At 40.7% G+C, this 19,575-nt stretch overlaps 2 protein-coding genes across 6 annotated transcripts in view; one reads left to right on the top strand and one right to left on the bottom strand.

The window, feature by feature from the left end:
• The window catches only part of Loxl4 (lysyl oxidase like 4), an 18,675-nt gene extending 16,111 nt beyond the window's left edge, over nt 1-2,564 (top strand). Inside the window, exon 15 of the mRNA XM_031390366.1 lies at nt 1,363-2,564. Coding sequence (XP_031246226.1) covers nt 1,363-1,433 — 71 coding nt within the window. The 3' untranslated portion in view covers nt 1,434-2,564. The remainder of the gene's footprint in view (nt 1-1,362) is intronic.
• Nucleotides 2,565-4,468: 1,904 nt separating this feature from the next.
• Nucleotides 4,469-19,575, bottom strand: part of R3hcc1l (R3H domain and coiled-coil containing 1 like) — a 75,305-nt gene continuing 60,198 nt past the window's right edge. For 3 of the 5 annotated variants that reach the window (XM_031390363.1, XM_031390365.1, XM_031390364.1), the window contains 4 exons: nt 14,809-14,879; nt 13,885-13,980; nt 13,272-13,412; nt 4,469-6,231 (listed from right to left, as the gene is read on the bottom strand). In XM_031390363.1, the coding sequence (XP_031246223.1) occupies nt 6,164-6,231; nt 13,272-13,412; nt 13,885-13,980; nt 14,809-14,879 (376 nt within the window). In that variant the 3' untranslated portion in view covers nt 4,469-6,163. Of the gene's footprint in view, nt 6,232-13,271; nt 13,413-13,884; nt 13,981-14,808; nt 14,880-19,575 lie in introns of those variants that run through there. The other 2 variants (XR_004123594.1, XR_004123595.1) reach the window with 2 other exon arrangements.

Raw genomic sequence — 19,575 nt, 5'->3', positions numbered from 1 at the left:
AAAAAAAAAAAAAAAAAGAGAGAGAGAGAGAGAGGATGAGGAATCTGAGGAAATGGTATTTGAGCAGGGCCTTGACAGAGACACAGAAGGGGAGACAGTATTCTATGGCTGCCTTCTAACTCCCACCAACCACTCTCTAACCTGAGACACTGAGGGAATCTCAACCTGAGGGTTTTTGTTTGGTTGTTTTTTTAAGATTTCTTTTTAATTGTGTATGCATGTGAAGGTACATGCACAAGTGTAAATGTCCATGGAACCAAGGGGGACTGGATTCCCCTAGAAACTGGAGTTACAGGTCACTGGAAGCCCCACAGTGTAGGTGCTGGGAACCAAACTCGGGCCCTCAAGAGCAGGGTACATATTAAACTACCCAGACATCTGCCCAGCCTCAAGATTTTTTTTAATTAAAATTTTTCTATTCTTTGAAACAGGTATGTGCAGTTCAGCTGGCCTTCAAACTGGGCAGTCCTCTGCCTCAGCCTGAGTTTAGAGATTACTGTGTACAGGCATGTGCCAGCATGCCTGGGCAGTTTCCTTTTGTAAAAATGGACTGTGAGCTTCTAGATCATTAAAGATCTACAACTCCAGGGAGGGACTGTGGGGGCCTGTGTTGTGACAGAAAAGCACTCCTAGGTTTCCATTTCTGAAACAGGGACACTGACAAAATTTCAGTCAAGATGCAAAGTTTGTTTTGCAGGGCCTTCCATGGGCTGGGCAGGCACCCTATCACCGAGCTATATCCCCAGCCTCATTTGTTTTAAAAATAAATTCTGCCTGCAAATGGGAGAGAATGAGAAGGAACATTTAAGTTTCACATCTGGGTAACTGAGTAGACTTTGCTGACACAGAACGAAACACGAATGTGAGAGGAATTGGGCTGTGCACACGGAGATGACGGAGCCTCGGTGACCAGACTGCTAGGGACCCACAAAGATAGTGCAAGAGTCCCACACGTGGTCTGACTCACTGCAGTGCACCTGAAGCTAGCTGTGTGACAAGAGCTCCTTAGAGGACCAGGAAACAAGTGACACTGAACCCAGGGATGAAGGAATGGGAAACTACTGTCCCTGTAAGTTTGGAGGGAAGGGGCGTCTAGGAGCCAGGAGACAGAGAGCGCCATGGTGGAGGCTGAGATGGAGCTGGCTGGAGCTGCAGTCATGGATAATCCCTGCCACAGCAGAGCCTCCTGTTGCTGTTGTACAAGGCAGGCAGTGTGGCCACACAGAAAGAACCTGGGGAGGGAACAAAGAAGAACCAGGATAGATAGCCCTTTCCACACAACAGACTGTGTGCCTATGACTGCCCTGAGGGAAAGGGGCTGTGGTAGGTTTGTCCACTTAACTATTTTGCTTTGGCCCACAGGAGATTCCTACCGACCCAATGCAGAGCTCTCCATGGAGCAGGAACAGCGACTCAGGAACAACTTCATCTGAAACCATTATTGCACACTCCCAGCTCTGCTCACACACCAGATACCTCAGCTTACTGGAGCCATGCCCTTCACAAAGCCCTGACTCACAGGACAAGGGGCTAGTGACAAGGAGCACCAAGCTGCTCAGGAAGCCTTTCAATGGCCAGATCATGACCCAGGATGGCAGTACTCTCAGGATGGCTCTGGGCCTAGTTAGCATGGCCTTGAGGCTCTGGCCAGCTAAACCTTCTCTTCTTTAAGAGGACTCCACCTTCTTTACAACTTGATGCACAGTTCCCAGTTTCTGGAGCTCTAAGTTCCTCAGGGATGAACTGTGACCAAGGCTCCCTTTAAGTGGTGCTTTGCAAATGTCTTGGAGGTCAGAGGACAGAGGACCAGAGAACACAAGAAGTGCATGGAGTCAGTTCTCTCTGCTATACACTCCACACAGAATAACCGTGTCAAAGTCGCACCTGGCAGAGAAGCTGGTGAATGCAGTCCCTCAGCTTATCCTCACTTAGAACTGGCATCTCAGGCTCTGAAGCCTCTCCTTGGCATCTTTACCTTCATTCTGTCACACATGGTGTTTCCAATGCCCCTGAGCCTGCAGGTCTCCTCATTTCCTGATGGATCAACACCTCAGTTACTGGGGCTGGGGGGCAAGTTTCACAGAATGACAAGACAGGGCCTTTCCTGGAGTGTAGCAAGAAATCAAGAAGACAGCTGAGGTCATATAAATTCAGCCTCTGAGGACCTCTGCCCAGGGAGACAATAGGATGCCCACATCTGGCAGGCAGTCCAGTCTCTTAGAATCACCCACTTTGCAGTGTTAGCCTAAATTCCAGATTTAACCAAGGCCACTTCACCTCAAACAAACGTTTGCAATTGAGAAGAAATTGGTCAATCAAGCCCCTCCGCAGGAACACTAAGACAGGTCTGGTAGAGTTAAGAACAGAAGACTGAGTTAATAAGAAGTGAGAACCTGGGAAAGGCGCCATGCACAGTGAGTGCTCTACTCTCGCTCAGGTGGTATAAGACCTGGGGCCTTCAAGGGCATGTCTGGACCTTTTCTCCACTGACATGCATACAGATGATCCTTCTAGGTCTTATAATGCCAATAAAGGTTGCTCATTATGGGCCGCTACAAAGCCTAGACCAGCTGAGCTTCTGCAGCTTCCAGTGCATCCCACTCTGCCTTCTTCCCTCCAGAGCCGGATGATGCTCAGAACACAATCCTTGGGGCAGCCCACCCTAGTACGGTTCTTGAGTCACATTGCCCAAGGTCAACAGTGAACCTCAGGTCAGGAAGGCTAAGAGGTGAAGGGGAGGAATGAGAAGGTGCAACCCAGACTGTCGACTTTATAACAGAGGCTACAAAATCAAAATAAATGGTAGCAGACAGAACTGATTTAGAGCATCCTCCTCCCTACATTGCAAGAGCTACCCTGATAGTCAAAAGACATGTTTTGGGTACCTTCTATGAACAAAAAGTGCCTTTTTCCATCTCCTCCATTCCGTCATCTCCTTCACTTGGCACAGGAAGCCTATTTTGGTGTAACAGTTTAGGTAAACAAGGGAAGGACTGATTTTCTGTTGGATCCAGCAAACAGTGACATTATACTCACACATGAAGCTAATGATCTACAAAAGAATGTGCAGCTAGCTAGGGGTGGGCTGCCAAGTGAGGACTGGGCTTGGGCAGGGAGATTACCCTCACCTTCTAGTTGGATCTAGTTTCCAAGAGGCCAGAAGAAGCAGGCCAGGCAGACAGCTACCAGCATGGTCTCAGCTTTCCGGCCCACATCACACGATTGGTAGGTGTAGCCAGTTTTAATTCCTGGAAAAAGCTATACAAGGGCTGTGCTGTTAAACTTCTGAGTTGAAAGGGAAAGACATGGGCAGGTTGGTGGCTGGCATGACTTATAACTAGATGAGGAATGTTAACAGAATACCAACCGTCAAATTCCAGACAGAACCAAAAACCTCAGAAGACTTTCACCTTGGCACCCTCTGTGTCCCAGAGAAGGGCTAGGAAGCTCTCCTTAGAAGCTAAGCTAATAGACTTTTACACTATGAAGAGAAAACTAGAATCCACAGGGACTGTAACTCTACTAGAAATTCTACATAACCCTGAGATTTCGATGTTTACCATACACAAAACATAATATGTAGAGTGAGTACATGAGATGTTATCCCCCAGAGCTAATATTTCTTTCACAGCAGCCACAACGTTCAAACAGCTCTCCTTATTTGAGAGAGGTCTGTTCCATGAGACAGTAGCAGCCACACAGTGTTCTCTCATTAACTCTTTTTATAAAAGTTCAGTTTAGATCTAACCAAGGATTTGATCTTCCTGGACAAGCTCGGGCCATGGCTGGGACTTCTTACCACTAATACAGGCTCCCTAATTACTGGAATAATGTAAGCAAAAAGCACATTTTCAATAGAAGTAAAAACAGCAATGCCCCATATGCTGACTTAAAAAAACCCTGTTCTCTAAGACTGATTAGAAGACGCATCCTGAGAGTTCAAAGTCGCTGATTATCAGACAGAAGACAGGTTGCTTTTTTAAAAACTGGGTAATAAACATTAACAATGCCTCCAGAGGAAGGACATTAAGCAGCTAACAAGAAGTCCTTTCACAGGTGACAAGAGTCTTTGCTTTTTTTTGCCTTTTTCTCCCCACTCTCAAGGTCACTCCTAAGTTAAAAAACCCAGTCTGGGAGTGTAGCTCAGAGGTGAATGCTGTCTAGCACATGTATGGCCATGGTCTGGTATCTGACTTAGAGTAGGGTGTGAAAACATGGCAAGTGTGTGCCTTAAAAGTGTCTCTCAGTATAAAGTCAAGTTGGGGCTGGAGCAATGGTTCAGAGGTTAAGAGCCTGGTTCTTCCTGAGGACCCAGGTACAATTCCCAACATCCATGTGGTAGCTCATAACCAACTACAATTCTAGTCCCAGGAAATCTAATAGGCACTTCTGGCCTCCACAGTTGCCAGAATTCAGACATACATAAAATTAATAACAATAACAGAAAATTAATAGGTAACATGTAATATACAAAAATAAATATTATATTTATAATATATTGTTAATAAATAACATAAAAATAATAAAAGGCAATACTGGAATCCTTGGTATTTTCTTTCAATGTATCCACTGCTCAAACAGAGCATAGTAAACAGAGTAAAAACAGAGCACAGGCTGTCCAAGTGGAAGCCAAAGACTTAAGTAGAGACAGAGGATCAAGAAAACAATGTATTTCCCCACATATGGAATGGTGTACAGGGCCTCTGGAAAAGCAAACCTGCAATGAAGAAACAATGCTGATGAACTGTGACAGAGCTCCAGACAGGACTAGCAACAGGGACAGGTCAGGACTCAGACCCAAGGCCAGGATATCTAGGGATAGCTGAAGAGCCCCATTCTACCATGTTCTAGACAAAGCTAATAATCCATCATTGTCATGGGTATAAAAAGAAACCTGCCCCAGTTGAAAACACAGTGTGACACCAGTTCCTGCCACTTCAGCACCTTAGAGACTAGCACTACTGTTTCTTCAGCACAGAACTACCTTCCAAAACCACCAAGAAGGTAGCTGTGAGACAGAGGCTGAGCTGGAGGTCTAACCTGCCCGCGTCCTTTTGGAGACTGTTCACTGCTAGAGGTGTTTATTGTATCCTGGTGGCTCATCACTGTACTGGATGGTCTGGAGCTGCTTGCCAAGCCCGGCTGGCACAGGCTAAGACCATACCAAGCACATACTGTGTGCCAGATGCTTCCTGTGGGGTGTCAGATTTGACAGCTATGGAAAAATGGATGTAAGATGCATGAGATGAGGGCAAGAGAAGCTGCCACATAGAACTGCCAAGGCGGTCTGAGGAATCTACTCTAGCGCAGAAAAGACAGCACTATACTTCTGGGCTGATAAAAGTTAGTACCTGTTTAAACCAGGCACATCATCAGAGACATGAAGACTAGAGAACTCATCTACAGGTTTTTCTGTTTTCTTTTTCCCATGTTGTTGGTTTTTAGGTGGGGATTAAGATTTATAAACACCATAATGATTTATGTTATAAAGTAGCCTTTAATTTCTCCCTCTCACAACATTATCACTGATTAAACTGGAGCTGGCACTCAGCTCCCTAGGACTGGTTTTCAGGAGGAAGGAAGGTAGCAGACCCCTGGCCGCTGGAGCAGTACGAGGCACCAAGCTTAGAACAAACTCAGGAGTCCAAACACCTACGATGTGCCAGTGGCTTTTGAGTTCTAGGCCAGCAGTGTAGACTCTGTACACTCCGAGTGCACCAGGCACTCACGTCTGTGAGCTGCTTCCACTCCCCCTCTTACTGCTGTCCCTCATCCTGCAGTTCTCAACTCTGAGAGGCACTAAGGAACACCCTGCCATGGACCTCCGACTCCCATCACTGCAGGCTTGAATCCTCTGTTTTGCTTTACATTTGCTTCAGACTTCCTGGAGGCCTGACCCATACAATCATGACCTGCTCCACTCAGGAATCTCAGAAGCCACGTCTTCCATTTTCCTTCCCACATGATAGTTCCTTTTAATGTCTCTATCACAGTGGACAGGTCTAAGTTCAAGAGTGGGGACTGGACTCCTTCTCTGAGTTGTCTGTCTTGCTCACGTTTTATATGCTCATCTGTATGTGCACGGCTCTGGAAGGATCCTCTTGTCTCAAGAATATCAAACACTTCCTAATTCATGGATTCATTCCTTTCAGGAAGTGAATATTCAAACCACGGACTGGTCTCTGCCTTCCCAGATGTCTTCCCGTTGCTTGGCTTCCAGCCGTTTTCTCTCTGTAAATAAAGACCAGTGTTAATCATATGATTATATATGTCACACAGCCAGTGAGTCTCCTTTAGTCAAATTATAAGGCAAAGATTATTCATGAGACAGGGAGATTCCCTGATCACCTTTCACCTGATCCCAGAGGTTAACATCTTTTTAGCTTTCCAAATGCTTTAAAGAATTGATACGATTACTCTTGATTTTGTTTTCTTCCTATCCCACTTTCTCTCTCTACCTTTCCCCCTTTTCTTTTTTGTCGTGCCTAGGATGAAACTCAGGGCTCCACACATTAAATACAAACTGAACCAAAAATGTTCTAGAGCAGTGGTTCTCAACCTTCCTAACGTTGCAACCCTTTGATACAGTTCCTCATGTTGTGGTGACTCCCCCAACCATAAAATTATACCCGTGCTACTTTATAACTATAATTTTGCTATTATTATAAATTGCAATGCAAATATCTGTGTTTTCCAATGGTTTTGGTTGACCCCTGTGAAAGGGTTGTTTAGCCCATAAAAGCGTCAACCCACAGCTTGAAAAGCACTGTTCTAGGGTCTATTCCAAGAAGAAAAAATAACCACTACATAAAATGGAGGAAAAAGAGTGACTAATTTTTTTAAGTCAAAAATACACAAATTGTATAATTAACCTTTAATTATTTTTAATATAGAAACTTCATTTTTCATTTTCCTTTAAAAGTACATATATACTAGCTGAGAGCAGTGGAACATGCCTGTAGGCCTAGCTACCTAAAAAACTAAAGCAGGAGGACCACTTTAGCAAAGGAGCTCGAGGTGTCTAGGACACTGGGCTAAACAGTACCCAATGTAGCACACAAAACATGTGCTCCAAAGAGTTTCTAACTTTATAGCTGATGGCCATTCACCTTAATACCAGAAAAATACATATAATAAGCCTTAAATGTTTCTTTTTAAGAGTTCTTGTTCCAGACAAGAGTCCTCAAGTCATGAACCAGGTGGATTACAGAAATCAAGGGAGTTTGTTTTAACATTTGCTATCTCAACCTATCTTCCAAATCATGAAAATCACTTACAAAATCTCTGAACTACACTTGACTGTACTTTAAGGGGAAGGAAGTTGGCTGGGAATGTGAGAGAAATTCCTTGCTATTTGGGCACCATCTTGTGGCTTCATCTGAATATAGCAACAAAGTCACAAAAGGCAAAAAAATGAGGATCAACAAATTACAAACTGAAGGCTGATTAATACTACGCCCAAGGATTCAGCTGCAAAGCAGGGAGGCTTGGGTTGGCTGAGGTTCTTCATGAGCAATGCCAAGGATAATGGACTTATCTAAAGTTTGCCAGGATTTCCTATGAAAGTAGCATGGCTCTGAGTCTTAAAAAGATATGAGGTTAGGGAAGATTTAAATGCAAAGCGGCTGTGGATGAAATAAATAAAAAACTGGTTGTGAATCCCAAGGAAAAACAAAGGAAACAGGAAAATTATTTACTAGAACTCAAGATTTTCATTAAGATAGGAAACAAGTCAGAAAGATTATCCATAAACAGAAAAATATGACCGACCTATAATTCACAAGTCCAAAATCAAAAGTTCTGAAAATAAGGTTTTTGTTTTTATTTTAAAGTTTGGGTCAAAATTCATTTTTGGTAGGAAACCTAACCCAACGAGAGGCTGTTTGGTCTCTGTATTGTTTACTTAATGTGACTTGTTACATATTTTGCTTAAGGAACATCAGTGTTATTAATGTGTTTGCTTTTGGTATTATAAAACATATAATACAGACACTGTGTAATACAGACATCTTTGTAAAGTCACAATTTTGAAATATGTCTAGTGTTAAATGCTTGCTAACAAAAGTCCCCTAACCCTAAGTCTCACCTGAGCATGTGTATATGTGTGATATGTATGTAAATTCTGGTGGTAATACATGAAAACAATTGAGAAGCACAAAGAAATAGTGAAAATATGAAGCATATGAAACACAGAGAATGGATCAAATGGGTCTTTTAAGTGATCCCTTCCCAGACAGGGAACTAGTGTGACTTGCTAAGGCTCAATTATCAGGAAGAACTGAGACTGAAACCCAGTTCTGATATTTAAGTAGCATACTTTCCATTATCCTGGCATCTGAATATATCAAAAGAAAAGGAAAAGCATGTGAAAAAATTAACTAAAAAAAAAAATGTCCCTTTATCAAGAGAAGATATTACATGACTGGCTGCATGAAAAAAAAGCTGTCATTACCATCGCCTCCAGTAAACATAAGAAAGTAGAGCAAGCAAAACAGCCTGCGGCAGCAGTAACACAAGGGAGCAAGAGAGACCAGAACATGAGGAGGGAATGGCTAACCTGAAGCACTTCCATACTGCCCTGAAGACTCTGCTCCCAGTGTGAAAGCACAGACAGAAATGCCTATTGAGCAAGCTGCTGAAGTCAGGGAGCTCAGCTGCTGCTCCTCACTGAGGGAGGAAGAGAGGTGCCGAAGACTGAGAAGGGAACACTCCCGGGTCAGGCTTTATTTGACAAGAAAAGGGAAGGAGAGAGAAGGGCTGCAAATTAAAGACTTTCAAAATTTACTTGGGCACTTAAAAAATGATCACAAAACCCACTTGTCGCCACCTACAGAGTAATAATCAGCAAGCTTTGTGAAGAACAAGCCTGGGCAAATTTAATTGCCTTCCTTTATTCCCTGACAGACTTGGTAGATCAAGAGAAGGGAGTAGTATAAGCAAACTCTTAATTGTAGCAAGCCTTCAGATAAAATTTATCAAGTATTTATTTGCTCATCAGTGTTCTAGGAAACTGCAATCCAGCTCTCATCAGGACCCATTTAAGTGAGAATGATCTACAGTGTATTAAGCACAAGGAACCATGTGCTGTTTATTTTAGCAACACTTCAAATGGTCAGTTAGTCCTAGTGTTGACATTTTTGTCTCTGATTTAGAAGCAACCAAAAAAAAAAAAAGGATAAATATTACATCTCTGCAAAAATTTTTTCACATATTTATATGGTTAGAAATGAAGTGAATTTGAGATAATAGGCGGAAAATACCCTGAAAATCTGATTATGGTCAGTAATACAGCGCTGCAGAATAATGGAATGTACAAGGTTTCCCAGAGTTAGCTACCATGGGTAAATCTGTTTTACTACAAGAGAGCAAGTATTGTCCAGAGATGACTCTACGTCTTCTGTGATTTAATTAATCAAACTAAATGATTATTTACTTCCTCTGCTTTAGACCTATGAACAAAATGCTGACCTTTTAGAACCAGCCAATTAATCACCTACTCCTAAGAATGAAATGAAATTATGAAGTAAAACTATTTCATAATTTTGGAGATGAGAGAGCAGCTTATTCTGAGAAGGAATGACATACGACATACATTTCTAATTTTAGTCAGCAAGCAAACATTTGGAATAGAGAACACAGGAAAATGTCCCAGATATTCCAGTGTTGAGTCCTTTACTTACGTGGTTGCATCATTCAGCATGAATCACTGGTTGAAAACCTTATTAAATACAATCCAAAGCACTCAAGGATGATCTATGCTTCCATTTCCCACTCTTAGCACAGTTCTGATCTGTTCGTACTCTCCTGGACCAAAAGAGACTCTGCTCATGCTCAAGAACAATGTACTAAATGCTTTTATCTCTTGATCCACACAGTGTGGTTTGCTTTAAGTGATATGGCACCTCCTTCTCAATTCATTCAGCTTTAATGAATCTCCCTTAAAGGACTGGGGTATAAGCTGTTTCACTGAAATGATGGTAGAATCCAAGTAGGATAGAAAGTCCCACTAGAGGAACTCAAATGATTAGGGACATTCAACTTTCTTAGGGGCAGGGCAGAGAAAGTTCAGAGTAAAATACTAACATTTATGAAGAAAAACCAAAGTATTCAATATCATTCATATATAGAGACAATGAGCCCATGTTATTCATCTTTTTTGTCCTTAACTCCCTGGCAGTCAATAAAATTCTTCATGGAGGACAAAGAAGGGCTAGATTATTATATATTAATGAAAGGATCTATAACAGAACAGCGTATAGATTTTGGTCCATGCTAATTCTGATCAACTGGCAAGAGGCATGTCAGTGCCTGCCAAGGGAGAATGCCATGACTGATCAGGTCCATCTGTTCCGTGTAATGGAAGAGCAGCAATACAGAATATACTCTTGTCAATACTCATGTCATATTACAACACAGAAAACAACCATATCTTGAATTTGTAAAAGCACTTTTTCAAGATTAAATTATGTTGTACTAAAAAAAACCTCTCCATGGTTAGGTAGGGCAAGCATTACTAGCTGGAAAGTGGACAGAAAGAGTGGTAAGACCTCAAAGCCACACAGCTAGTTAATTGACAACAGCTCTATTACAGCCCAGGTTTCTTTGCTTCCTTAGTGATCTGCCTTTGGTCTTTACAGTAAAGAGCTGATAGTAAAGAATGATGTCCAGATGTTCTGGATTCCTACTAAAGAAAAAAGGAAGGAGAAACAGGCTTAAACTATCATCCAGATTTATAGCAAACAAAAGAAAAATTTTCTGTCAGTTAAAGCTGCTAGCTAATCTTTGGTATCTATAACTAAAAAGAAGCCTATTATAGTGCATTATCTAGGGACATCAAAAATATATTTATAAACATAATATTTTTCCCAAGGGGGAAGTGGCAATTATCCCCCAAAATTTTCAAAGGGGTAGAAAAAAATGAGTTTTAATTAGAAAAGCCTATCTTCAAATCCCCCTTCTCATTTTCCTAGGTGGTAACCTCTATTACTTAACTTCATGAGGCCATCTTGAAACTGAAGACAGTGTCTTGCATCAGAGGTGTGAAGACAACACCATCGGAATTTCTATTTGGAAGTTTCCTTCCAGTGCCTTTATCAAGACAACCCTTTTACCCATGTCTTATACTAGAAAGTGTCAGAAATCAAACAAGAGCAGCAGCAGCAGGGTACAGCTCAGTGGCAGAGGCCTGCCTTGCACTGGCCCTGCATCTAATCCTAACACCACACCGAGAGAAAGGGAGAGTGAACAGTGGGAGAGTGCAGGAAAAGCCATTGCTTACAGAATCTAAAAAGTAATCTGTTTTGAGCTTTGCTTAGTGCATACAGTCACCACGGACTCTAAGTTTTAAGAAGAGGAAGGAATCAAATACATTTAAGTGAGAGCCTAGACTCCATACAACTCCATGAGATTGCTTAATTCAAAAGGATGCTAGGAAAAGAAATTCCCCATCTTCATTTTCTCAGACACAGAAGAGCTGTGATGTAGAATGATAGAATGGTCTTCTGTAATCCAAGCATTAATATATACAAAGAACCTACCCAGTTGGTCTCTCAATTACAACCAAGAGCCTCTTGAGCTCCAGTTACCAGAGGAGCTGAGAAGCTCAGGCAGAATGATTACAAGTTTAAAAGTTCAGCACAGGTAACACCATGAGAGCATCACCTCAGATAAACAAACAATGAAATACTTCTCATTTAAAAAAGCAACAGAGAAGTTAGCTATGGTGGCCCAGCACCCCAAAATTGGATGTAGGCCTGCCATAAGTTCAAAGGCAACCTGGGCTACATAGTAAGTTCTAAACCATTCAGGACAACAAAGTGAACTGTTTCAAAAACAAAAGTCAGTCAACAGTCTCACTTTCAAACTGCACCACAGAAATGTCCTTTGGATAGCAAGGCATTTAAAACATATACTTCAAGAGAAGCAGCATGCTGATGTGCCTGCCAAGAATGAGAGAGAACGCTCAGCCGATCTCGTGCAGCAAAGCAACAGCTGCAGTATTTGTAGATACAGGTGATTTACACTCCCAAGGAAGGCACGGCATTACCCTCCACTCAGCCTTTTTTGTTTGCTTTTGTTCAGTGCTGGAACTGAACCCAAGGAAGGCTTAGGGCATGCGAAGCAAATGTTTGACAACTGAGCTACATCCCTAGGCTCCTTTATTCCCCTGAGATAACTACAGCGGCCACCCAGGAGTCACTTTCTTCAGAGATAACCAATACGAGGATTAGGAATACTGTACATTCTTCGATCCAGTTCTGTTATTTACCATCTATAAAAGCAAGGGCAATCCTTTCCTTTTCCTATCCTCTATAAGCAACCTCTGGATGAACAATGCACTAGAAAACAGAACTGCCTCATTATCACCATTAAGGTAAATTAGCTGGGTTCCCTTCTGAAACCTACCCCTGCCATGATGCTCTCACTCACTGGTTATCTAGCCGGTGCAGCTGAGAGACCGAAAGCCGCCTGCTATCACCAAAGCATAGTGGACAGAAGTATTAATGGCCTTGTTATACTGGCAATAAACAAGCAGTTTGAAACTTCAGGTTTAAAGGAAAAATGAACTCACTTTTTGGTAAGTGGAATTTTCAGAATTGTTTTCACTGATTCTATAGATCTTGGATAAAGGCAAAGAACTTGTCTAAAGCTTGAAGGCTGTTTAAAAAATACTCTCTGTCAAGCCTGAGTCCAAGTCTTTATTTACCTAGAATTCAAAAACTGATAAAGATATATTCAAAGTATAAGAAAAGCCCTGCTTATGGATCTGTGGAAATGTTTTCTGAGAACTCCGTGGGTTTTAGAGTCATCAGAAGTCAGGTGAATCTACTCAACTGTCTTAAGAATCAAAATTCCTCTTACAGACAGTTATTATCATCAATATCAGTTGCTGTCTCTGCCTTAACTTGCCTTCTACCAAAAAGATGTAAGCCATCTGATTACACCACTGTCACCATGGTCATGGGCCAGTGAAAGTAAACAAGGTCTGGGAGACTGAAGTCTTCAGAGGAAACATTTTCTTTTAATTGTTTAGTTTGAAACAAACTGTAGAAAAGCCAGGAATGAGTTGAGAAAGCCAAGCCTATCTCTCAGCAACAGTAAGTTAACTAGATGCCTTGTGTAAACAAGAGTGAAAACACCATCTCTGCATCTGAGAGGTTTCTTGAAGATGGAAACGACGAGATGGAATGCACGTTATTCTCTTTCTTTTTCAACACATGCCTCATAATGAAGCCCTTGTGGATCAGACCAAAGAACACCGGTCAGCTCACCTCGGGCTTCCTGAAGTTTCCTGAGCTCTGCTTCCCGATCAGTTTTGCTCTGTTTGCTTCGAACCCCAAGGGCACTGATGACTAGCCTTCTGGCTAGGGCTGCTGAAGTCTCAGGTCTTTCCTTTGCTGGCTGGAGAAACTCTGAGGGAAAAAAAGGAGTAAGAGGCAGTAAGAAAGAGAAACCACTACAGCTCCAAGTGATTTAACTCAGTAATTAACATACAAAACAGACTAACAAGGGCAGTATCACCAGTAATTAATACAGCCCTGATAGATGATGATCCAAGGAAATTAGTAAGGCAAAGCACAAACAACCCTGGCTGCATTATCTGCATTAACACAATCTCTTCCAAGTAACTCTATCCAACAACTACATCAGGTGAACTAGCAGTGATGTCATCAGACTCTGCATACTGTACTGCTTGCCTTTGGCCAGTCCAAGTGGCTGCTCAAAGGCAACACGCTCTTTTTCTTTTTGTCCTTAAAAGCACGTCAATAGAAGTATTAACATAAAAGCACAATGTCTATAGAACTCTGGATTGTGAGGAACTGCTGGAACAAACAGTAACTTCAGCATCAATAAGGAACAAAGGCAGAGAGGTTATAGGCTCACCAGCACAAGCCCTAGCTTTGGCCTTGGCTGCTCTTGTGGCCTGTGACAAGGGCCGGATCTTCACCATTGTATGTTTAATACCCAGGGCATCTCGAGCTGCAAGGAAGAACAGATGTAAGGAAATGAAGTGATGCACACTAAAATTTAGGGCTATTTCTTACAAAGCATTTATTCCCAAAAGTTATGTTTTTTGGTTTTCATGGCAAGGAAAAAAAAATCATAAAATATAGAAAATCTGTAAACAGTAAGTAGGGTAATGATTGCTTTAGAACAGGACCAAACCAAATGCAGCCACTGGGCTCTCTGTTTCTGTAAATAAAACTGTATGAAACAGAGACATGCTCATTTGCACACTGTGGCTACTTTCTTGCTACAATAGTCCAGTTAGGTAAGGACAGAAGCTTTTTGCTCCACAAAGCCAAAAATATTTTATCTGGCCCATGCAAATTCATGCTCTAAAGATGGTTCAGACAGGAACTCAACCCAGCACCTCTGACTGCAGTGGATTCCTCTGCATAAACTCTATCATGAGTCTAGGGTATGTCTGGGTATTAAAGATCAACCATATATTCAAAGAGTAGCTATTACGGTAGAATTATATACAATTCTATTTCTAATTCATTTGTCTGAAGAAAAAAAAATAGTGTAAAATTTAGTCTCACTTTGCTTCTTTATTATGTCCAACATTTAAGTGTACAAATGGCCTGGGAGGAAGTGCCTACCTTTCCAAATACCAAACACTGGATTAAAGAGAGGAGGGAGAGAACGTGGGTACCAGGCCACTGCCTCAGAAGCCAGTGTTTATCCTACTACAGATACTGGCTGAGCAAAGTTCTTGGCTGGAATAGAAGGGAAATTAAAACAAGTAGCAGGAGAAAATAAACAGAAGGGACCTGGAACTCCTGAGAGTCACTAGACATATACCTGTGATTGGACTGGAGAAAACTCCTAAGGCATGTGTATCATCTACCCATTTAATATCAAATCCTTTCTTTCTGTAACAAAAGAAAACAACTTTTACATTTCTTAAAATTTATTTTATGAAATGTTTTAAAAAATTTTACAAAGCATTTCATAAGATAGAGGAATGGGAATAGTGACATAAAAACAGCTTGACACATGGAAGCCACTAAAATTTAAAAGCAATACTGTCATAAAGAATTACCTGGGAGCATTTTATAGATGCCAACTAATTAATTCTCACAAATCGGCTGGAGAGGTACAATAGTTAATGTACTATTTTCAAGAGGTGTCCTTATGAGCAGCAAGTAAGAAGGGATGGAGAAGGAGGCCAGAAGGGGTACAGAATACAGGAAGTCAGACAGGGTTACCTGAACTTGGTGCAAATGTAAACTGTGTGTGTGTGGGGGGAATACTACATTGCTAGAGATATAATTCAAATTGTAAAAATAAAAAATTAACTCAAATAATGAAAATTACAACTGTACTCACTAATGCTTACTATTCTTTCTTATTGTAGAAAGAAAATGAGGTGTGTGTCAGGGGGAATAGAAATAACTCTAGCTAGCCAAAAAATTCAAGAAAAAGGAAATCACAGTAAAAGAAATCATAATAAACATTTAATATTAGAAAAATAGCCTTTTAGTTTAGAACAGAGCTACACAGTGAGCACAAAGAATATCAAGATGAGACACAAACACACATACACACACACACACACACACACTTAACACATGAATAGATTTTATTTTAACTAAATATAACCTCCACTCCTACCCCAAATCCTAGTACTTAGAAGGTGGATGGATGCCATATCCATTTAGCAAAATAACAGCAGTAGGTCCTCTCCTGGGGTCCTCTTCAGCCATAGGTCGTCCTTAGCCATATTTACAGTAGCAGGCATGCGTTCCTCCTGCTGGGCAGACCTCACATCTAATCAGACAGCTACTGGTTGCCAACACTGCCCTAATGCATGTGCACTACCCCTGCACCAATGGATGGATCTGGCTGTGGGAGTCACTGTAGTTCACAGGCTCACAACTCGGTTAGACTGCTGGTACCTCTCTCCAGGCAGCCTGAGCTAGCCATCGGGGAAGAAAATAAAAATGAGATTGTCCATGACAAGCCAAGAACATGATAGTCAGCACTAAGAAGGCAACTTTTAAGGAACAGTGCTCACTATTTTTATTATTAATAGCAATATTCACCAGGGAGATTAATACTGATATAGATGGTGATGAAAGATAAACTTGACTCTGGTATCCAACTCAGTTATTATTCTACACTTCTGCACCCATGACCTTATAAGTCACTATAAAAAACCCTAAAATCTCTTTTCCTATTCAACAATTTCCTTGACAGAAAAATAGAGGAAACTTGGAAGATGGTTTAGAGAACTTAGTAAGCGGGACGGTCTTATAAAATGACCTCAAGGTGAAGACTTAAAGTTCAACAGTCAGAGTCTCTGCTGCAGAGAGTGTTTAGAAAAGTTGAGAAAGAGCTAAAAGTCCCATCTTAGCCCCTGAGGCTTCACTGTCCTTTAGATCTTTTTATGAAATGGCTTTGGAGTTTATAGAAAACCCTCTTACAGACACAGTTAGAAGGAGACAAAGCAAAGAGAGGCAAATGACTCAAACACTTACTACTCCTTAAACTGATACGGTGAGTACCCGTATAGAACCCAGTGCAGGGGAAGAGAAGATAGGAAGAGGCTGAGTACCTGGCTAGCCTGGGCTGAAAAGTAAGAAACTTTCTCAAAAACAAAAACAAACAAACAAACAAAAAAGCAGCACATCTCAATAATCCTTGAGGAAATTCTAGACATGGACAAATGACCGCCATTTTATTAATGACAGTCTAATTTCATCAATGATAATCTAAAGTAGCTCATATCTGTGATTTAATCTTATTGACTGCTCTTAAACACCTATTAGGAATTGAACAGCATCTGATACTGGATCTTAAAAAAATCCTGAAATCAATGACTTACCTACACTACACATTTACAGTAAGGTTTACGGCATGGATTAAAAATATTCCAGAATCTATTCAACTCTGCTTTCTTTTAGTTGTCTTCCCCAACTTGAGATTAACTGATGAAACAAGTAAATAACTGCTAGTTAATATCAGCTATTCTAGCACTTTTGCTGGGCAGTGGCGGTGCTCACCTTTAATCCCAGCACTTGGGAGGCAGAGGCAAGTGGATCTCTGTGAGTTCAAGGCCAGCCTACTCTACTGGTCTACAGACTGAGTTCCAGGACAGCCACAGCTGTTACACAGAGAAAACTTGTCTCAACAAACAAATAAATAAACAAAAATGTGGGTTTTCCCCCCCCCTTAAGAATGAGACATAGGCCAGATGTGGTGGTAAACCCCAGCACTTCTTAAGACTGAAGCAGAGGATCAAGAGTTCAAGGCCAGGCTGGGCTACCTAAATCCTGTCTTAAAACAAAAACCAACCATTTTTATAGAGGTTTACTTTCTCAACCGCACTCATTTGTTTACATCTGTCTATAGCTGTCATGCTGCGACAGCACAGCTACCTGAAATATGAACTTTCTCATCCTTTACCAGAAAGATTTAGGAGCTATGCTCTGAAACAGAATCTTACAAATTCAATGTAAAGTTGGGATCTGGCTGAGCATGTCTATAATCTTGGCACCTGGGATATAAATAAACTGAATTTTAAATTTAAATTTGTAGCATCAAATAGATTTGATTCATTTTTAATAGCAGAGCTGAAATATTAAAGTATACCCCTTCTTGACATTGACTTTCTTCTAGACCCTGAAAATCTTTTTCTTAATACTTTCTGGGCTACCTCTCTGTTCCTGAGTCTATTTTTTATTATAAATTATATATAATATGTATGCTTTTGATTCCTTTATCTTCTCCTAAAATATACCACTTAAACATACACCTAGAGTTAGCATAATTGTTCTGAGGAGCACTTGTAACGGACTTGAACTACATGTAACACTACGAAACTGAATGAATTGTGAGTATAGAGAGGAGTTGTTGTGTCTATGAAACTGAGATGAGCCAGGTAGCTCATGCTTATAATCCCAGCACTCTAAAGGGTGAATCAGGGAAGAATTCAAGGCCAGCTGGGATTACATGGCAACCCTGTCAAAACAAAACAAAACAAACACCAGCAAAAAAAAAAATAGATGAATGATTTGGAAGACTAAAGAAGTCATTTTAGAAACAAACAACAACAAAACAGCCCATGGGACTATTCACTCACAAAATCTGAAGACATACTAAATTTTCTTGTCTTTCTTTAAAGATTTGAAGCTATAAATTATAGACAAGGCAGTATGAGTTGACTTCCAAGAACTGTCTATTCAACACACCCATGGCTAAAAAGTCAGGGCAGCTGGACACATCAGATAGAGCCTGGCACACATAAACAGATATTTATATGTGTCAAATAAAACAGTTGTGACATATAATAACTGACATTTTTCTGAGCGGTCAAAAAAAACTTAAAACAATTTAATCTGAAAACTCCTAAACTGTTAGCATCCTTGGGACATGGCACAGGAAAACGCCCAGATGTTTTAAGAAAAGTCCCTCTTTTTTCATCAGCCTTAACACCCATAAATCCCAAGAATAACATCAATTTACAGTAAAAATATAGCTCAATTTCCCCCCAAAAGGAAGACACCATGAGCAAGTACTGACAAAAACTAAAGTTACCAGAAACAAACTACAACTAAAGGGGCTTTAGACAACAGAATATAGACAAGCTATACTCAATGCACTTAAGAAATGGAAAAAAGGATTGCAAACTGAAGTTATATGGAGAAAAAAAGCTGTAAAAAAATGATCAAGCAGACTTTAAAACTTTATTTTTTGAAAAATTCAAGATATCACAGAACAATAGAAATAGTTAACAACAATTAAGCACAGCTTGGAACAGATATCGTTAACTAGAATCCCAAACTGAATGTCTCAGGGGAAAAAAAGATAAGATATACAAAAGAGAGGTGACAAGAAAGTTAAATGAGAAAACCTAACTCACACCCAATTTGTATCTTGGAGGAGGTGTAGAGAGACTGGTGTCTGAAACAACACTGAAGAGAAAATGTCTAAGGCCTTTCTAAAATCAATAAAAGAATTAATTACTGATTTAATAATCAGATATAATCTCAATCAGGAAAAGTTTGAAAAATCTATAAAGTCCACATTTTTAGCAAAAATTATCAACAGCAAAGTAAAAAAGAAAAATTTATAAGCATCCAGACAGAAAAGAGATTATGATCAGAAGTGACATGGAGACTGTCAGCTAACCTCTCACCCAAAAAGAAAGCCATAACCATTAAGAGTATCGTCGTGTTTCTCAAAGAAAAATAACTGCCAATCTAGAATTATTAATATTACACAATACAAATCTCTTCAAGAATGAAGGACCAGAGTGCAGTTCAGTGGTAGGATATTACCTAGTATACATAAAACCAGGACTAATCCTTTGTACAGTTAAAAAAATAGCTGTAACAAGAATAAAACTGACATAAAACTATTAAAGAAACAACACCTAGCCAGGCAGTTGTAGCACATGCCTTTAATCCCAGCACTCTGGAGGCAAAGGCAGGTGGATCTCTGTGAGTTCAAGGCCAGCTTGGTCCACAGATCAAGTTCCAGGATAGCCAGGGTTCTGTTAGCGAAAACCCTGTCTTAAAACAAAACAAAAAACAAAGAGAGAGAGAGAGAGAGAGAGAGAGAGAG

The sequence above is a fragment of the Mastomys coucha genome, unplaced genomic scaffold (genome assembly GCF_008632895.1).
Source record: "Mastomys coucha isolate ucsf_1 unplaced genomic scaffold, UCSF_Mcou_1 pScaffold21, whole genome shotgun sequence".
Taxonomy (NCBI): Eukaryota; Metazoa; Chordata; class Mammalia; order Rodentia; family Muridae; genus Mastomys; species Mastomys coucha.
The sequence above is the reverse complement of the archived record's forward strand: the minus strand, read 5'-3'. Positions and strand labels throughout refer to the sequence as shown.